General features: G+C 42.1%; 2 protein-coding genes across 3 annotated transcripts in view; both read right to left on the reverse strand.

Annotated features, from left to right (window-relative positions):
* Positions 1-557: 557 nt before the first annotated feature.
* Positions 558-15095, reverse strand: LOC118426332 (argininosuccinate lyase-like). Of its 2 annotated transcripts, XM_035835646.1 has the most exons (16): positions 14992-15095; positions 10841-10920; positions 9377-9571; positions 8622-8705; positions 7687-7841; positions 7228-7305; positions 6582-6659; positions 5990-6042; positions 5504-5566; positions 5186-5300; positions 4928-5012; positions 3207-3431; positions 2662-2768; positions 2269-2412; positions 1403-1454; positions 558-1296 (listed from the first exon to the last, which is right to left on the reverse strand). In XM_035835646.1, the coding sequence occupies exons 2-15, from the start codon at positions 10847-10849 to the stop codon at positions 1406-1408; spliced, it is 1440 nt and encodes a 479-aa protein (XP_035691539.1). In that variant the 5' UTR covers positions 10850-10920; positions 14992-15095; the 3' UTR covers positions 558-1296; positions 1403-1405. The 2 variants fall into 2 exon arrangements, with proteins under 2 accessions (XP_035691539.1, XP_035691538.1); XM_035835645.1 differs by having other exon boundaries at positions 558-1454.
* Positions 15096-16470: 1375 nt separating this feature from the next.
* Positions 16471-17551, reverse strand: part of LOC118425427 — a 6712-nt gene continuing 5631 nt past the window's right edge. Inside the window, exons 8-9 of the mRNA XM_035834236.1 lie at positions 17348-17524; positions 16471-16689 (exon numbers count right to left, since the gene is read on the reverse strand). Coding sequence (XP_035690129.1) covers positions 16471-16689; positions 17348-17524 — 396 coding nt within the window. The remainder of the gene's footprint in view (positions 16690-17347; positions 17525-17551) is intronic.

Below are 17551 nucleotides of genomic sequence, written 5' to 3' on the forward strand. Positions count from 1 at the left end.
TCAGTCCTTCAAATGTATAACTGAAAAAGTTTTTGAAATAAAGGCTTTTGTGCATGGTCAATCAAAATAAAGTAATGCTAGCATGTGAATACTTGAATGTCTGTATGGGTTTTCTTTTTTTGTTTTTATCTTGCTAAGTCTTCCATCCCTTTTTCAAAGTATGTACTGTACTTAAAAATAAACCTATAGTAGAAGTGTCCAGTTTTTGATATGGGATCCTACTAGAGGGCAGAATATGATATAAATTTTAGAAAAACCTAATGTTCTGCTGAAGTACCAAGGAAAGTTACCAGGGGGCCCAAAATCTAATCATGTTCTATTGGGGACAAAAGCTTGCCACATACCAAATTTTGAACCAATCCATCAATAGCTTCTGAAGTTAGCCTCAGCTTCTAAACCACAAAGTTATTAAGACATTAACATAGCTGCAAATGTTTATATTCAATAATATGACCTTTATGTCAACAAAAAGTAATCATAATAGTTTTAACAGCTGGAATATGTGGTGCAATAAAATGTTCCCAAAATTATTTAAAGAATACACGATTTCTGCATGGTAACATCTGACATTTTTATTTCAACATTAATCCACCAATATATCAGATCTCTCGATTCACACACCTTGGTTAACAATCCATTGCACAATAATCAGAAATAACCTTATCTTATTCCACACTTGATTGGTCAGAAAATTGCCATGTGACATGCACAACACCTGATTGGTCAGTCTGTAGTCATGTGACCTGTCAATCACATAGGCCATAAATTTGTTACAGTCACAACATCACAGATTACATCACAGATTCAAAGTCAAACATTGGTGGTCCCGTATCCTGTTTGTATATCATCATGGTACAGTCCATTCTGACTGACCAATGGCACAAGGCCATATAGAACTTTTGGAGCAGACCATTTAAGACTGTAGGGACGTCCACAGATACAACAGAAAAGTTTCACATTTGGCACAGACAGTCACATCATTTCAGTCAAACTTGCCATGATAATTTGACAGCCACCTCATCAAAAGTACCATCAGAAAGAGACTTGACAATTTTAAATGGCAGGTATACTAAAACAGCAACAAAGCAGTCACTAGTTATCTAGCAGCTCATCATGATCAGCAGTTTCTTTTCAGAACAACGTGGTTTTCTACCTGGAGGTACAGTGATCGCGATTTTAAACATACATGTGTCAGCAGCCCCCCCCCCATCAACTCATAGTTATTACTGCATCAAACATACATGTGTCAGCGGCTCCCCCTATCAGCCTACAGTGATTACTGCATCAAACTTGCATGTGTCAGCAGCTCCCCCTATCAACTCATAGTTATTACTGCATCAAACATACATGTGTCAGCAGCTCCCCCTATCAAGCCACAGTGATTACTGCATCAGACTCGCATGTTTTAGTTCAGAGTGACGTCCATCTCCATTCTGGACTTCATGGTGTGTGACCTGGTACACAAACAAGAAAAACCAAAAATCACACAACGGTTGAAGGCTCCCTTTCCACTAGGCGGCAACCGTAAAGCGGTAACAAATTTCATCTGACGTGTGTTACCCTTGATTGTATAGTCAGAATAAGAAGCATGGCACACATCAGGGCTCGAAATACCCACTTGCCCACTTGAAAATGCAACCACATTTTGCTTTGCGCAACTTAATTCTAAACCCAGGTTGCACACTGAGCAACCTGAAATTTGCTGTTGGAACACTGGCTTTTTCCCCACCTACATGCATTTGCTTTTGTACTTATTTTTTGATAACATAAAACATATTACATAGTTACATATAACTGGAAGAAAAGATAATGGATAAGTAGCTGATTTGAAGAAAGTAACAATTTGAAAGTGGGGCAACCTGAAATGTTGATGGCACAACCTGGCTTTTGACTCAGGTTGCCACTTGGACAACCTGGCTGAAAAAAGTATTTCGGGCACTGCACATGATTTAAAAGACAACAAAACACTCAAGACACTGGATATTCTGGGGCCTGCTTTTAGCAAGGCCTGCTTCCTGTAATCACTAGGCGCACTAGACACCCTGAGGAGGTCCTCTGACAAGCATGAAATTCTGATTGACCAGGGATGCCACTTGGTCAAAGTTCAAGACTGACAGTAATTTTGCCCCTCAGGTTGCTGCCTGATCAAAGTATTTCAGGCACTGTTCTGAAGCAGAATGACACCTACTTCTTCCTCATGTGCGCCAGCCACTCATTGGTTATGTAAAACAAACAAATAAACAAACAAACAAACGAAAGCCTCCCTACTTGTTCCTCATGTGAGCCAGCCACTCGTCCAGCGTCTGGATCTGGTGCATGACGGACGCGCCGCTCGTGCCGCCCGAAGCCGTGTACTGTTCCACGCTGTTCTCATAGTTCCACAGCTTCTCTACGTCAGCCTCGAACTTCGGGCTGACAAACAACAACAACAACACTTGTTTACTCTACAAACAGATGTTAGTGCTTTTATCAAAGGTTAGAAATCCATGGCATAATGCTTTTATGAGCTAGACATTTCAGATGGTATCCAAAATTCTATCATTCCTATCTGTCATGCATGACTGATAATAAGTCTGAAGACAAGTGTAACCTGTAGTATGCTACACATTCTCATGGGACCTGCACTACACCAGCTGACTGCCAGGTGGCACTGCAGCCTACCTGATGGTCTGTAAGTCTTCAAGCTTCAGGTCGCTCAGCTGGCACTTCTTGGTCTCCGCCAGGTGAACCGCAGCACCCGACATGCCGTGGGCCTCACGGAATGGGATCTACATGGGACAGAATTTCCATAAGATATTTTATACTCCATCTAAATAAAACAAAAGTATACCCATGACAAACTGTACAATATCATGCACCAGAAAATATGCATTGGTGCTAATCCTTTTACAGTTCTGTGTTCTCTTTTAGTAAACTGAAATGCATTAGGACACTAAGTGTCTTTCAATATCAAACTTTAATTTTGTGCATAATAGATACAATTATCCTTCATTAGATAGGACAAGCAGTGTTTTTACTTCAATAGGAAGCAGGCTGGATAAAATTTCTAACTGGAAGCTTATGTGACTCCACTGCTCACCCCCCAAAAAGTCTAGGGTAAGTAGGGAAACAGGAACACAACATTTTTTGCCTAGGCCTAAACAGTGCTACCAAGTTCTGGTCAACTGCAGCCCAAACAGGCCCAGCCCACACATAGCCATACTCACCCCCTTGCGGACCAGGTAGTACGCAATATCCGTGGCCAGCATGTCCGGGCTCAGGGCAGCCTTTGCCGCGACCTTGTTGACCTCCAGGGTGGACAGCACGCCCGTTGCCACTAGCAACACGCCCATCATGGTGTCGTAGGCGTCGAACATCCCCTCCTTGTCCTCCTGAAGGTCCTTGTTGTAGGTGCTGGGCAGGCCTTTCAAGGTCATCATGAAACCTGAGCACTGAAAGCCATGACATCATGAAACCCGAGGACTGAAAGCCATGACATCATGAAACCTGAGCACTGGAAGCCATGACATCATCAATCCTGAGCACTGGAAGCCATGACATAATGAAACCTGAGCACTGAAAGCCATGACATCATCAATCCTCAGAGCACTGAAAACCATGACATCATTAATCTTCAGAGCCATGACATCATCGATCCTCAGAGCACTGAAGGCCATGACATCATCAGTCCTCAGAGCACTAAAAACCATGACATCATTAATCTTGAGCATTGAAACTGTGACATCATCAAGCCTGATTACAGAAAACTATGACAACTTCAATCTTGAATACTGATAGCCATAAGGTACATGTAGCAGAACACAGTTTTCTACTTAACCCCTCCGCTGCGTACGCTGGCTTCGGGTTTCCCTGCGTAGAGCCACGAAAGTGGTTCCCCCGAGGCAAGCCCGATCCTGCCCCCGATCCTGCCCCCGATAACCCACGATTAGGGCATCTCTATTCATCGGCAATACTTTGGGGGGAACAGCCTCGTCTTCATGTTTACAGGGTGGCCATTGTTTTGCAATGTTATTGAGCGATTTTTTGTGACATTTGCAGCTGGATTTTAGCGCGCTATGATCGCGCTACCATGAAGACGCCTCCGGAGATGGTAGATGAGTGATCATTTTACACTCGACAAGGACTCTGATAAATGTAATTACAATGAAAGCTATGATTTAGCCATGTTTTGGTCTCTTGTTTACAACTGTATGTAACATCGTAAGGCATGGGGAGAGATCTGTACGAGTTTTGAAAAGATTTTGTGACGTTACTTGGGCTTCACAGATGATCGATCGTGTGTTGACTTTCCGGAGTAAGCATCTCCATATGTCATTGATGAAATATATTCAAATAAACCTGGAATAATCTTGTCTTTGTTTTATTTGACTTGTGTATGGTCTTAGGTTTCCAGAAATGTATAGTTTTACAGATCTAGCACTACTGTGAAAGCAACTGCAATCCCCAAACACCACACTGAGGTCATTCTGGTTAATTTCTACATTTTACACTAAATTCCTGAAGCAGGACGTAATTTTATCCAGCGGCGGAAGGGTTAAGATCTGAAAGTTGACTCATTATCTATACTACCATATAGCAAAGTTCATGTCCGCTGTCTTTCACATTGCAGTGTTTACAGACGCTCCAAGGTTTCAACCACAGTACTTTTTTTAAGCCTACGTCATAGAAAACGGGGGTCACGACTAAATACTGTGGGCTGCAACCATAACATCATGAATGCTATGAGCAATTTAAGTCATGACATCATGAATCCAGTGAGGATCCAAGACACTTCAATCCTGTCCACTTAAAGCAATGACGTCATGAATTCTGGGCACTGAAAAACATGACATCATGACTGATACACAATGGAAACCCATGTCACTATCAACCCTAAGCCTGAGCACCGTAAGTTCATGCTTCACCATGAAAACCCTGCCATACTTACGTGTCCAAACACTCGGCCTGCCTTCCCCCTGATCAGCTCCAGGCTGTCTGGGTTCTTCTTCTGTGGCATCAGGCTGCTTCCAGTGCTGTAAGGGGGAGGAGGGCACAAAAGAGGGGACCCTTCAAATGGAGAACTTGAACACAAAAAATACTATCAAACAGGAAAACTGAAGGTCTGATTCTTTACAGCCAGACAAAAGTTTCCAAAGTCCAGACAAATGCGAAATTGCAGAGGAAGGTCATGACCTTGACCCCTGACCTGTAGGCATCTGACAGGGAGATGAAGCTGAACTCCTTGCTGCTGTAGATGATGAGGTCCTCCGCCCACTTACTCAGGTGGGTTGCCGTTAGCGACGCCCAGAACAGGAACTCCACTGGACAAACAGACAGAAACAAATTAAAGTTAACTTCTTGAAAGTCAGTTTTCTCAAAGAAGAAGAAAATTTCATCCATATCAAGATATCAAGGCAGACAAAAGCATTTGTAACATTTCAATAAGAATGAGACTTCAATACCAGAGCCAATACATTTCTAAATAACCATTTAAAGGAGAAGATTGTAAGCAGTAGACACCCACCTACAAAGTCCCTCCCACTGGTGGCATCCAGGCTGTTCAGACTTACTGCACCAAATCCCAGCTCTGTAGGGGACAACAAAAATCACAATAAGGAAAATGTAAATATACAATATGCATACGCATGGGTTACTCAGGGTTACCAAATTGTTAAGTTAATTTACACAGGTGAACCCATTCCCCAAACTGATTTTGAACCCTGGCACAACTACAGTTGGTTGAATTTGTTATTGTTAGCATTAGTTTGTTTGTTATTATTCACTATTTTGTTTTATTCATTTATAATATATATTATTTAAAGTTATGTTAATTTGCTGTTTGTATGTGACTGTATGTACATTACTAGTTTTATCTTATATGTGTAACACAGGGCCCCACTGCAAAGCAGTGTCAATCACTGATCTGGGCAACAGTTAAAAGTGACAGAAAAGAAAAAGAAAAGAAAAAATGAACCAACGAACAATTCAAACCTGCCCATGTAACACTCACCCTTAGCCAGGAACTGTCTGTCCACATTGAAGGGGTTTCCTGCCAGGGCGCCACTAAAACAGATGGACGTTTCAGGGTAAGCAAGGAGGTTATAGTCTCTATATGAACTCCTTGAAATAAGTACTAATTTAACAACCTGTTGCTCCACAACAAAACACAGAATGTACGTCTTTAATAACAATAGATGCTTTTTTTGCTTTCAACACACGAGGACAATGTGGCACTGCACTCAAGTTTTAGAAACTTATCTTAACAGTGCCACATACAAAGTAAGGACTGAAAGTAAAGGTAGTATAATAATTGATGAAGTGAGAAAGATGCTATTTGGCAGTGTAGTGATAATCCAATCAATATGAATCAAACTCAATAGATAAGTTACACAACTGGGCAGTTTTGTAAATGCAGGTCAGATGCATCATACAGCATCAACTAACTGAGATGCCAAGTCACTTTGATGAAAGACGGTGGATGCTATCTGAAACGTCAGACAGTACTTACAAAATCTATCCAGATACTTGAGTAACTTTTCTACCACATAGATTGAACCATCATCACAATCAGTGATTTTTTTTTCAAGTAATGTTGAGCATACCTTCCCAGGGGGAGTTCGTTGACCCTGACAGCCATCTCATCCAGCCTCTGTGCATCCCTCTGCAAGGCGCAGGCATGGCTGGAGCAGAGAGAACACAACAGTTAAACAATCCTAACCCAACCCTGACCCTAACACTAACCCTAACACTAACCCTAACCCAGACCATGACCCTAACCCTAACCCAGACCATGACCCTAACCCTAACGCTAACCCAACCTTAACCCCAACCCCAACCCCAACCCTAACCCTAACCCTAAACCTACCCCTAACCCAATCTCTGTGCGTCCCTCTGCAAGGCACAGGCATGCCTAGAGCAGAGAAAAAACAAGTATTACACAACCCAACCCTGTCCCTGACCCTAACCCTAACCCTGACCCTGACCCTGACCCTAACCCTGACCCTATAACCCTGACCCAGCCTTTGTGCATCCCTTTGCAAGGCGCAGGCATGGCTGGAACAGAAAAAACACAACCATTAAATAATCCTAACCCTACCCTGACCCTGAACCTGACCCTAACAATGACCCTAACCCTGACCCTAACCTTGACCCTAACCCTGACCCTGACCCTGATCTAACTCTAACTGTAACTTATAAGAAATGGCAAATAATGCTGGGATATGCCTAGGGGGTCAAAGGTGAGGTTACCTTAGCAACCAGTGGCTCCATCTGATTGGCTGAGCCCTCTGCAGGTGGGTATAGCCTGGCATGATGATCTCGGTCTCCCTAGGAGGAAGAAATTAAATCATTAGAAATAAAATCAAGGTAATATAGACTGAACTGAAAATGACATGCCAAGTAAAAATTGGAATCCTTTCCAGGTGCCCAGCAGAATTGAGGGGTGAAGTGAAGCTTGATACCAACTTACCTTTCACCATTACTTTAACACCTTCATCTTTCACCCTTAAGACCAACTGACCTTTCACCCTTAACACTGACTTTTTACCCTTGACACCAACTTACCTTTCACCCTTAACACCAATTGACCTTTCACCCTTAACACCAATTGACCTTTCACCCTTAACACTAACTGACCTTTCACCCATAACACCAACTGACCTTTCACCCTTAACACTAACTGACCTTTTACCCTTAACACCAACTGACCTTTTGGCCCTCTCCAGGAAGACATGGATGAAGTCCAGAAGGTATCCCCTCAGCGTTCTGAGCGCCTCACGCAGCCAGATCCGCATGTCGGTCGCGCACTGGTCGTTCCGGCTCCGGCCCGTGTGAAGCTTTCCCGCAGCGGGACCAATCAGCTCCTTGTGTACAACAGGACAAAAAGTTTGTTATCACAAAAGTTGGAGTCACACTTAATGCATTTTTCCTCACTCCACCCATGCGTAAAAACGGGTAGTAATTTGAGTTGGGGAGGTACATTGTGTAAAAGATAAAATTCCCCTGCTGAAATTCCCTATTTATGTATAAATCATCTATTTATTCATTTCAAAACATGTCAGTGGCCACTACACCTTTTCAAAGTGTCTGCACATTGGCAATTTGGAAAATTTTAAAAGTTTTAGGATGTTGACCAGTGCTTACAAGCCATTCTGTCATGTTGACAAAGTCAGCATGTCTAATATGAATAGGGCTGGGTACTGGTACAAAACCGTTTTTTCTTATTGGACCGGTCCAGAAAAAACGGACCTGAAAAAATTAGGTGAACAGATTATTTGATCAGGCATTCACACGCTTTGGCGCTTGCAGGTGGAAGAAAATAACAAGAGCGAAGCAGATTAGAGTTTATAGTCACTTCTACCAAGTTTTACAGTCAATCGTACGGGTGTAGTTACTAGTAGCGCTGTAGGATTTTAAAACACCAGTGTAAGTCTAATACTCCACCAAACAGATTTCTTTGTAGTGAAATGGACCATTGGCATGAGTCATACTGAATCAGGTCCAGGTTCAGGTCCGGACCTGGACCTGATCCTTTGGACCTGAATTTTCTGTACCGGTACCCACCCCTAAATATGAAAAATAAAAAAAACTTAGTTCCAATCACGCCATCAGAAATCTGGGGGGAGCTCGAGACTCTGGTTCACCTTGAGCCGTCTCTCGTTTGCAGTGTGGATGTCTTCATCGCTGGGCTGGATCTCAAAGGTCCCGTTCTGCCACTCGATAGCCACCTGTGGGGGGACAGAGGGGGAGGGGGGCACAACTTTATCAATCTCAGTCAAACCGAGCACAAAATATTGCTATTTCCATCTGCAACTACATTGTTTGTGGCAGAAATGTCCTATCTAATGGTACAAAGCAATTTTGGAAGGTTAGAATAGAAAGAAAACAGTGGTTCATGAGACTGAATTCAGCCTGCAACTTTTTCTGGAGTTTCTAAATCTACTTCTATCTCCCCAATATTCTTCCCAATGCACAGCATACTTACATGTACATACTAATACATGTTGATGCCCTTTTTTTCAAATGACCTGTCGTAGCTCATTTGTGTGGCCTCCTGTTGGCCTAATGGTTAGGATGTCTGGCCCAGAACCCAAGTGTCCTGTGTTAAAATACCCTGACATGCTACCAATGTTGTGCCCTACCTTAACCTTTACCGATTTATAGGCCATTTAATACACATACCTGACCCCTTCCCCTTACCTTGCCCAGGCCCCATTCCCCTTATCTTACCCAGTCCCCCTCCCCCATACCTACCCTGTCCCCCTCCCCCTTTTCCTTCCCCCTTACCTTGCCCAGCCCCCCTCCCCCATACCCTACCCAGCTCCCCCTCCCCCATACCTACCCTGTCCCCCTCCCCCATACCTACCCTGTCCCCCTCCCCCTTTTCCTTCCCCCTTACCTTTCCCAGCCCCTCGTAGATCTCTTCCATTTCGTCCTTGCTGACAAGCCCGACCTTCCCGAGCGCGCGGACGTACGCCTGGCTGCCCTTGATGTCCGCCTCCCACATCCGCTTGTCGAACCCGATCGACGCGTTGAACCTCTCCATCACGGGGTCAACGCCCCCGGTGAAGCGCCCGCCCCACAGCTTGGAACCCTGGGAGATATTAGACCGACTTTTACGACGGAAAGCACGGAGACAGTTTGCATTGCAAGCCTTTGCCATTCTGTCTAACGCTGCAGTGGCTAACAAACCTGACACAAAAATGCTTTGTGAACCAGGATTGATTTAGCATATTTTCTATGTCAGATTACAAAATGAAAGACCTTTCTAAAACACATTTCTATGTTAGACTACCAAATAAAAGGCCTGTCACTTCCATCTGGTGTTTCACAAGGGTTGCTTCACACCCCTAGCACCTGGTCTGGGCAGGTTTGAAAGGTAAGACCTGCCACACACACAAAAGAGTACTGAGTAGGGGTCCTTCCCGGTGTGAGTGGATCGAACCATGACTAAATGGGGTATTGGTCAAGGAGTTTTCCAAGCAGCCTTGTAACCCCTGCTTCGTATTGAGTCAGTTAGTCAAATTTGCTGAATCTCGATGTTTTTGACTTAGGGAGAAGAGATGCTGCTATGGTGAGCGTAGTTCAGCGCCTAGAAGTGGCCAATGGCTTTGCAGCTTGAACAAACTTATGAAAAAAAGGAGATGCTCCAAGGCCACAGTAATCAAATTCCTTGGTTCTTGTTGCCGAAAATATGAAGCAAAAACAAAAGCTCAAGGAATAAAAACGTGAGTCTGACTATATCAACAACCAGAAATGGTGTGTACCAAGGTACCGACTTTCCCTCAGTCTGTTTTCATGTTCATCTTCCAGTTCAGTATATTTTTTATTGAAGGAGCAAAATTAAAGCAGTCATCAAGTCCAAATCTGATCGAATGTGTAACATTTAATTGAATTAGTGTCTGCAAGGTAACTCATAGTTGTTATACTATTAATGATAACTATAGCGTTGCTATCATTAAAAGGTACAAAATTGCCATTAGACACCAATGAGGTCAATGCTAATTGACAAATATAATATCTATGTAAAAAAAATTGATTTATCATGTACACTTGGTCATGTTGCCTTTCAAAGTTTCAATTCAAGATGAGATGACAGACTTCACCCCCTTGGCCCATGCTGTTACAACTTGTTTACAATACATGTATAAAAAGAATTATACATATTTTCAGGACCACCCTTATTGTCTCTAATGATCCTTCCCCCAATCTAGACACCAACCCTCTCCATGACAGTTAGTGACCTGTCCCTTTGCCCACTCAGACAGCCTAACGATGTTTTTACTGACACACACAGATGTGTCGGACATGATGAAGGGTATATAATCAGATATAGAAGATGAAGGGCGCTGTGATCACTCACCTCACTCATTCTCAATACGTCGCCTGGCAACACGGACAGAAGGGAGAATCTGCTTCTTGATCAGAGGATGCCAAAGCCACCTGTTGAAGAGAGAAATGTTTGTCATCATATTTTTAGATATAAACAGGTAATAAAATAGAGGTGAAGACATTAAATACAGTATTTAAAAACAAAAATTAGCTTAATCGAAAATGCTAGTATAGAGCTGAGTTTCTTGCATTTGACATGAAAATTATGGACCGATTTTAGCGTCCAATTTTCATGTTGAATGTCGAAATCAACTTGGATCATTTGATACATTTGACATCTTTAAAGGTCCATATTGTATACAGTCAATATACGAACATGAAACATGACCTCTTTGGGTATCGTTAAACAAAAGAGTATGATTTCCAAGGAAATGGACAGGCATGACACTCAGTCAAACATCTAGAAAGACACAAAACAGAGAAGGGTGGAGAAAACTGGCCACCAGATTTTCTATGGTGCACCAATGATCAAACAGACTGCAGGACAGACAATACCAGCTATTGAGGTGACTGATAGCCATCTTACACAGTGAGGACGATGCAAATGCAAAGTTCACTAAATGATACTGTACATGTACTCAGGACACTACGCAACAGACAGGAAATAAGAATGAAATATGTCAACCTGATGAGTGGGTACAGCCCTCACCTCTTAGTCTCTGTTAGCAAATGAGACCACCTGGGTGATGCTGGGAGATTTTTATCGACCAATCAGAACAGCAGGAGGCTACGAATGAGCCAATCAAATGGGACAAGGATCTGTATTACTCTGAATCAAAGTGGTGGGATTATTGTTCCAACTAAAAAACTTTTAAAATATGGCAAAAAAAATCCTTTCCCTTGTACTGGAAAATTAAATCTCAGCAAACTAAAACTGAATCAATAGTTGTGTAGTAATACATTTGTATGTAGAAATTTAAGCAACAAGGTTAATTTCTCAATGAATCATGCTAGGTGTAATATCCCTTAATAGTCATCATATATAACCCTACACAATCTATATATTTTGGTGCTCGCACAGTAAAATATGCATCTGTACAGCTTTAATTTTAGGTGCACAATACATGCGTAACGTTATATGTACCAAGTATTTCCAGCCTTGGTACGTATGAGCATACATCATTACATGTACATCAGGTCAATCAGTGCCCAAGCCTGACCATGCATGTCAGACAGGCTTTTAGCTAGGCATGCATCAACGCGTCATTTAGACGCACTGTCCTAACAAACATAAGAAATCGGACGCAATACTTTTGCCCAAATTTTTCCTCCCAGCCTCAGTCAGGGCAAACATATTGTAACAGACACACAAAAATCTTGGCTGAATTCTAGAAAATATGCACCTCAAAATGCAGGAAATAGCATTTCAGAGGGTTATGATTTTAAAATGGGACCCCCCTACAATGGAACCCCCTACAATGCTCGCGCCTGCGAGCGCCGCAGATCACTCCGATTACTTTGGACGCCCTAAAATTAATTCCTAGCTAAAAGCTTGATGTCAGATAAAGATACAACAAGCTTCAGGCAATTAGGGATGTGGCTTTAGTGTGCACTGGTGCATGTTAAATTGTCTAATAGATCATATATCATCCACTGAGTGATCGTAAACTGATAGGGTAAAATTAAACATGCAGCCACTAGAAAATTCAATCAAAGGAATTCCTTTCAAATTTATTAAGTCTAAACTAAATTTGTACCTGTATAGCCAGTATAACCATGGATGCCATTCAGTGTAACACACCAGCTTCTGTATTTGTACTTGTATAGTCGGTATAACTGTCCTTCAGCATAACACACCAGCTTACTAGTATGTATTTGTAATGTGTACGTAGCCAGTCTAACTGCCCTTTGGCATATAACACACCAGCTTTGCAGGCATGCGGCATGGCAGCAGATGTTTATAGATATAAGTATGTTTCCTATAATATTACAGTGAACCATTGCCACACCTAACCTTTGCATGTAACAGGCGTAAGCATTGTTTAAAACTATCTAGCTATAGTGAGGATACTAGCACACCCGGATGATGATGATACTGTATACCTGGTGGCAACATGTTCCATTTGGATGGTACTCATGCCATGGAAAATAAGAATTATTATTAAAAAGTTCGAATTCAATATTGTATTATCTTTTTTCTGGTAATACAGTGCTCAAAATTCATTTTTGGGATTAGGTGCACTGGTGCACCCAGTTAAAAAAATTGGGTGCACCAAAAAAATTTTGGGTGCACCACTTAAATTCAAGTAATGACGTGATAATAAAACTTAGTTACAAGCTATCAAATTCTTAAACAAGTACCATGACAGACATTTTTATTATCTTTCTAACACTTAGACGTCAAGAAAATGATGTATACTTAGTATACTTTGATATCTTTACATACATAAAAGTAAGAAAATATTTAGGTGCACCCTGTGCACCCACAGAAAATAATTGGGTGCACAGCTCCAATTTTGGGTGCACCTGGGGGCACATGCACCCAGTATTTCGAGCCCTGTAATATCTAAATGTGCATTTCAAGCATTAGGCCTAACAATAATAATTGAACATTAAAATAAAATCAGGAACAATAATCATCTATCTGTCTGATTATATCTGAAACAAGCCCGGCCAATTATTACCTGGCATGATGACACACTGATGCACATTAATGTACAAATCCCCTGTCAATTCATCTACTCATCGGCATTACGAGGAGAAAACAATTAGGCAGGACTAATTCAACTGAAGGACTCAGAGCCAGGACTAAAATAATTTTTTTCTGCATGTTGTAATGTTATATTATATGCAAATGGATCTGGAGCAGATAACATTCCAAATAATCTTCATTGAGAACTGCACCTACTGATCACACATTTTTCTTTGCCTTTTACTAAAGTTTTAGTCTATGAAGATAGGGGGGGCCATCCTTTGTAGTAGTAACCACTGGCTCAATTTTGTCTTTCTCTGAGCACAGACATATAGGATTGAGCCAGCAGTTAGTACGGAGGATGGTACATAGGCTACCAACATAAGACAATATTTGTTAACCTTGTAATAAATTGCTTGTAACCTACAAATGTACTATATGAAGTGAAATCTTTTAGGGCAGCATCATAGGGTTGAGTCAGTGCAATACCAAGTTAGTTATACACTACTCCAATTTGACATGCACAAAATAAAATATCCTGTACATGTATGGCCATATTTGGAGCCCTCAATGTGTGGCATCCCTTGTCAATTTCAAATCCTGCTTAACACGATAACAGCATGACAAGGAAAAATTTTATCAAGCATGGCCGAATTTATTTAGGGATCCATTCCTCTATTAATATAGATGCATTTTAAATGAATACAGCATTTCTTTGGACCCTGGTTGTCATAGAACAGCACTAGTCGACCAAAGGAGTTATGCTGCCCATGTGGGCCTGCTAATACAATTTACGGGGCTAGGGGCTCGTTGAAACACTCGTTGCGGCTGAGCGCTGTTATCTGGCAACCAGGGTAGTGTTAGTAATACATGAGACATAAACAAAACAGGTCTCGGGAATCGGGATATTGTTATGCAAATTGATCAACAGAGGCTTATAAACATATGTCAGAACTTGCATGAAGCTTGGTCGAGGCAAGAACTGGGCCTTGACCTTTGACCTGCTTTAGAATGGACCTATGAAAAGCACACACACTTAAATGTTACACGGACACACAAAAACGTGTAACGTTACACAGACACTAAAGTTTGATACACACAAAATCTCATACATGCATATACAAGCACTTATAACGTTTCACACACACACACACACACACACACGCATGCACACACACACACACACACACACAAACCTATGTTACGGGGACAGATTGAACTGAAATATTTTATAACAAAGTACTGTAGATATTCACTTGCACGTTGAAATTCGGACCACATTGTTAGCTGTACGTGTACGGAGGAGAAATTTATGGACGATCAGAGGGGCGTGGTGGGGGAGGGGGAGCGTTTGGCTCCAATCTCGGAACTGTCAACACGGAAAAACTCAATATTACGTCACTAACAACTGATATCCTTACTTTTTATGAAACTATGAATTTTTAGAAAACCTATGACGCGAAATATGTGAGTGACAACAGCGATCCTACCTTGATTGAAGAGGAAAAGTGAAAGTGGATCGTGGACTTTCATTCACACGGGCGCCGCCATGTTGGAAGTTCTATTACCCAGCATGCACGGGGGCTGGGAAAACTGGAAATTTGACACCAACCCCGCAAAAGTTCCCCGGGGTGTGCTGGTGGGGCCGGCGGGCGGGATACACGTCAAGCGCCGTACAGGGACCAGGCAGCTCCCGATGGTGCGTGGGAAACATCAGTTGTAACGTTATGTAAGATAAACATGTATTTTGGTTTTATTAATCAAATATTTTTTATGGATTTTTTTCACACCTCATGGGCACCTAACGTTATACTATTTTATGCATCTTGAGGAATTTTGCAGAAATTCTTGTGAACAAATCGTCTTCTGAACTCAAGTGACCATAACAAAGTCTCATAATTGCTATCTCGTCTTACAGTCAGACATATCATTTTTTACACTCATTATCCGGTAACGTTACTTAAAGTTTGTTTCTTCCAAGCTACGTTACAATTTTATTTCACCCAGCTGAGTATCAAAATTACTAGTATACACTTTTCATATCTGTATGTGTGTGTGTTGGTGGGGAGACCACAATGTTAATTTCGCCACTGAGATTCAGAGGGGCACATACGTATAACGTTAAGCATATAAAATTAGTTAACTTACATTTATTTCGTTTGATTCATAATGATTTAACAGTGTTAGATTAACACTCACATCCTCTCCCTACAACACACACACACACACACATACACACATTTAGAATGTAAGAAAATGTACAAATCATTATTATGGCTGTTATTTACATTTTTACAGAATGACTTCGGTGTACTATTATTATGTGAGGTAACAATGTTTAATTTTCTGTTATTTCCACCTTTGGACAAGCGCAGTTAAAGTTCAGTACACTTACATGAAAATTTGACACAACATGATTTTAGGGCACCGTGTATTTGTCTTATTATAACTATAATGTATCGTCAGCTAACAGTCCACTGAATTGTCAACGCAGCATTTCAGCCAACTTTGTACATCGAGTTGACCACAAGACTGTATATAAATGTAAAGTTTGAAACAAAACCAAATCATTACTAATGTATTTTTAAAGTAGCATCAAGAAATCATCAGAGCAGGGCTCGAAATACTGGGTGCATGTGCACCCAGGTGTGGGTGCATGTGCACCCAGGTGCACCCAAAATTGGAGCTGTGTACCCAATTATTTTCTGTGGGTGCACAGGGTGCATTCTTAGGTTTATGTATGAAAAGATATCAAAGTATACTAGTATACATCATATTCTTGACATCTAAGTGTTAGAAAAATACTTGTCTAAGAATTTGATAGCTTGCAAGTAAGTTTTATTATTAGGTTATTACTTAAATCTAAGTGGTGCACCCAATTTTTTTTGGTGCACCCATTTTTTTAAGCTGGGTGCACCAGTGCACCTAATCCCCCAAATGAATTTCGAGCCCTGTCAGAGGCTTGTGATTTACGCGATGGTCGGCAGCCCGTCCAAGTACCGGAGGATCTCTCCCGTGGTCCATTGCGACTCCTCCACAGGGAAGCCCAGCGTACAGTCCTGACACGTGGCCACCTGTGATTGGTCTGTGTACGTGGCCGTACCCAACTTGTACTCGTACGCATAGTCATGGCGACGAATGGCATCCCGGCATGCCTGCGAGTCCAGGGGCTGCTTGTTTTTGATACACTGGAGTGAAATATGATGAAAAAAAGTGAAAAATTATGTGTGGTAGGTTTATTTTAAATTTCGTTGTACATTCTCAATGTTTGAAGAAAAAAACGAATTATGTGGCAGGTTGTGTCATGCTTGCCTGCAAAGCTAAGATAGTGTTTAACTTGGTAGGGCGGTTATTGCAACCTGTTGAACAGTTCAAATTCAAGATTCCAAAATCTGCCCCTGTCCCTGGTGCTGAATGACACACCAACAAGACTGGTGCCCCTGTCCCTGGTGCTGAATGACACACCAACAAGACTGGTGCCCCTGTCCCTGGTGCTGAATGACACACCAACAAGACTGGTGCCTCTGTCCCTGGTGCTGAATGACGCACCAACAAGACTGGTGCCCCTGTCCCTGGTGCTGAATGACACACCAACATGACTGGTGCCCCTGTCCCTGGTGCTGAATGACACACCAACAAGACTGGTGTCCCTGTCCCTGGTGCTGAATGACACCACTTTTTATACTCCACACAACATGACCTCTTTGCAAATCAAAGCAGTTATCCTTGACTTGACTTGGCAGTAATGGTCTTTATTCTCTGACCCCTTACAAATACCTGATCGATGGCCTATGACTGCCCTTTGAAAGTTGAGAGGTAAAAGCTGATTGGTGACCTCTGACTCACCTGTGCCGTGTCATTGGTCCGGCTGGCCATGACTAAAAGAGGGATGTCCCTACTGATGGTGTTGTTCTGGAAGGGGTACGGGTGGCGGAAGTGGTCGACCATTGCGAAGTACTGGTAGGTCCATGACTTCTCGTTGTAGGAATTGAGGAAGCGGTAGGCGTCGTAGTACTCTTGTGGCTGGAAGGGAGTAGAACACAGCTTTTG

This window comes from Branchiostoma floridae, chromosome 11 (assembly GCF_000003815.2).
Source record: "Branchiostoma floridae strain S238N-H82 chromosome 11, Bfl_VNyyK, whole genome shotgun sequence".
NCBI lineage: Eukaryota > Metazoa > Chordata > Leptocardii > Amphioxiformes > Branchiostomatidae > Branchiostoma > Branchiostoma floridae.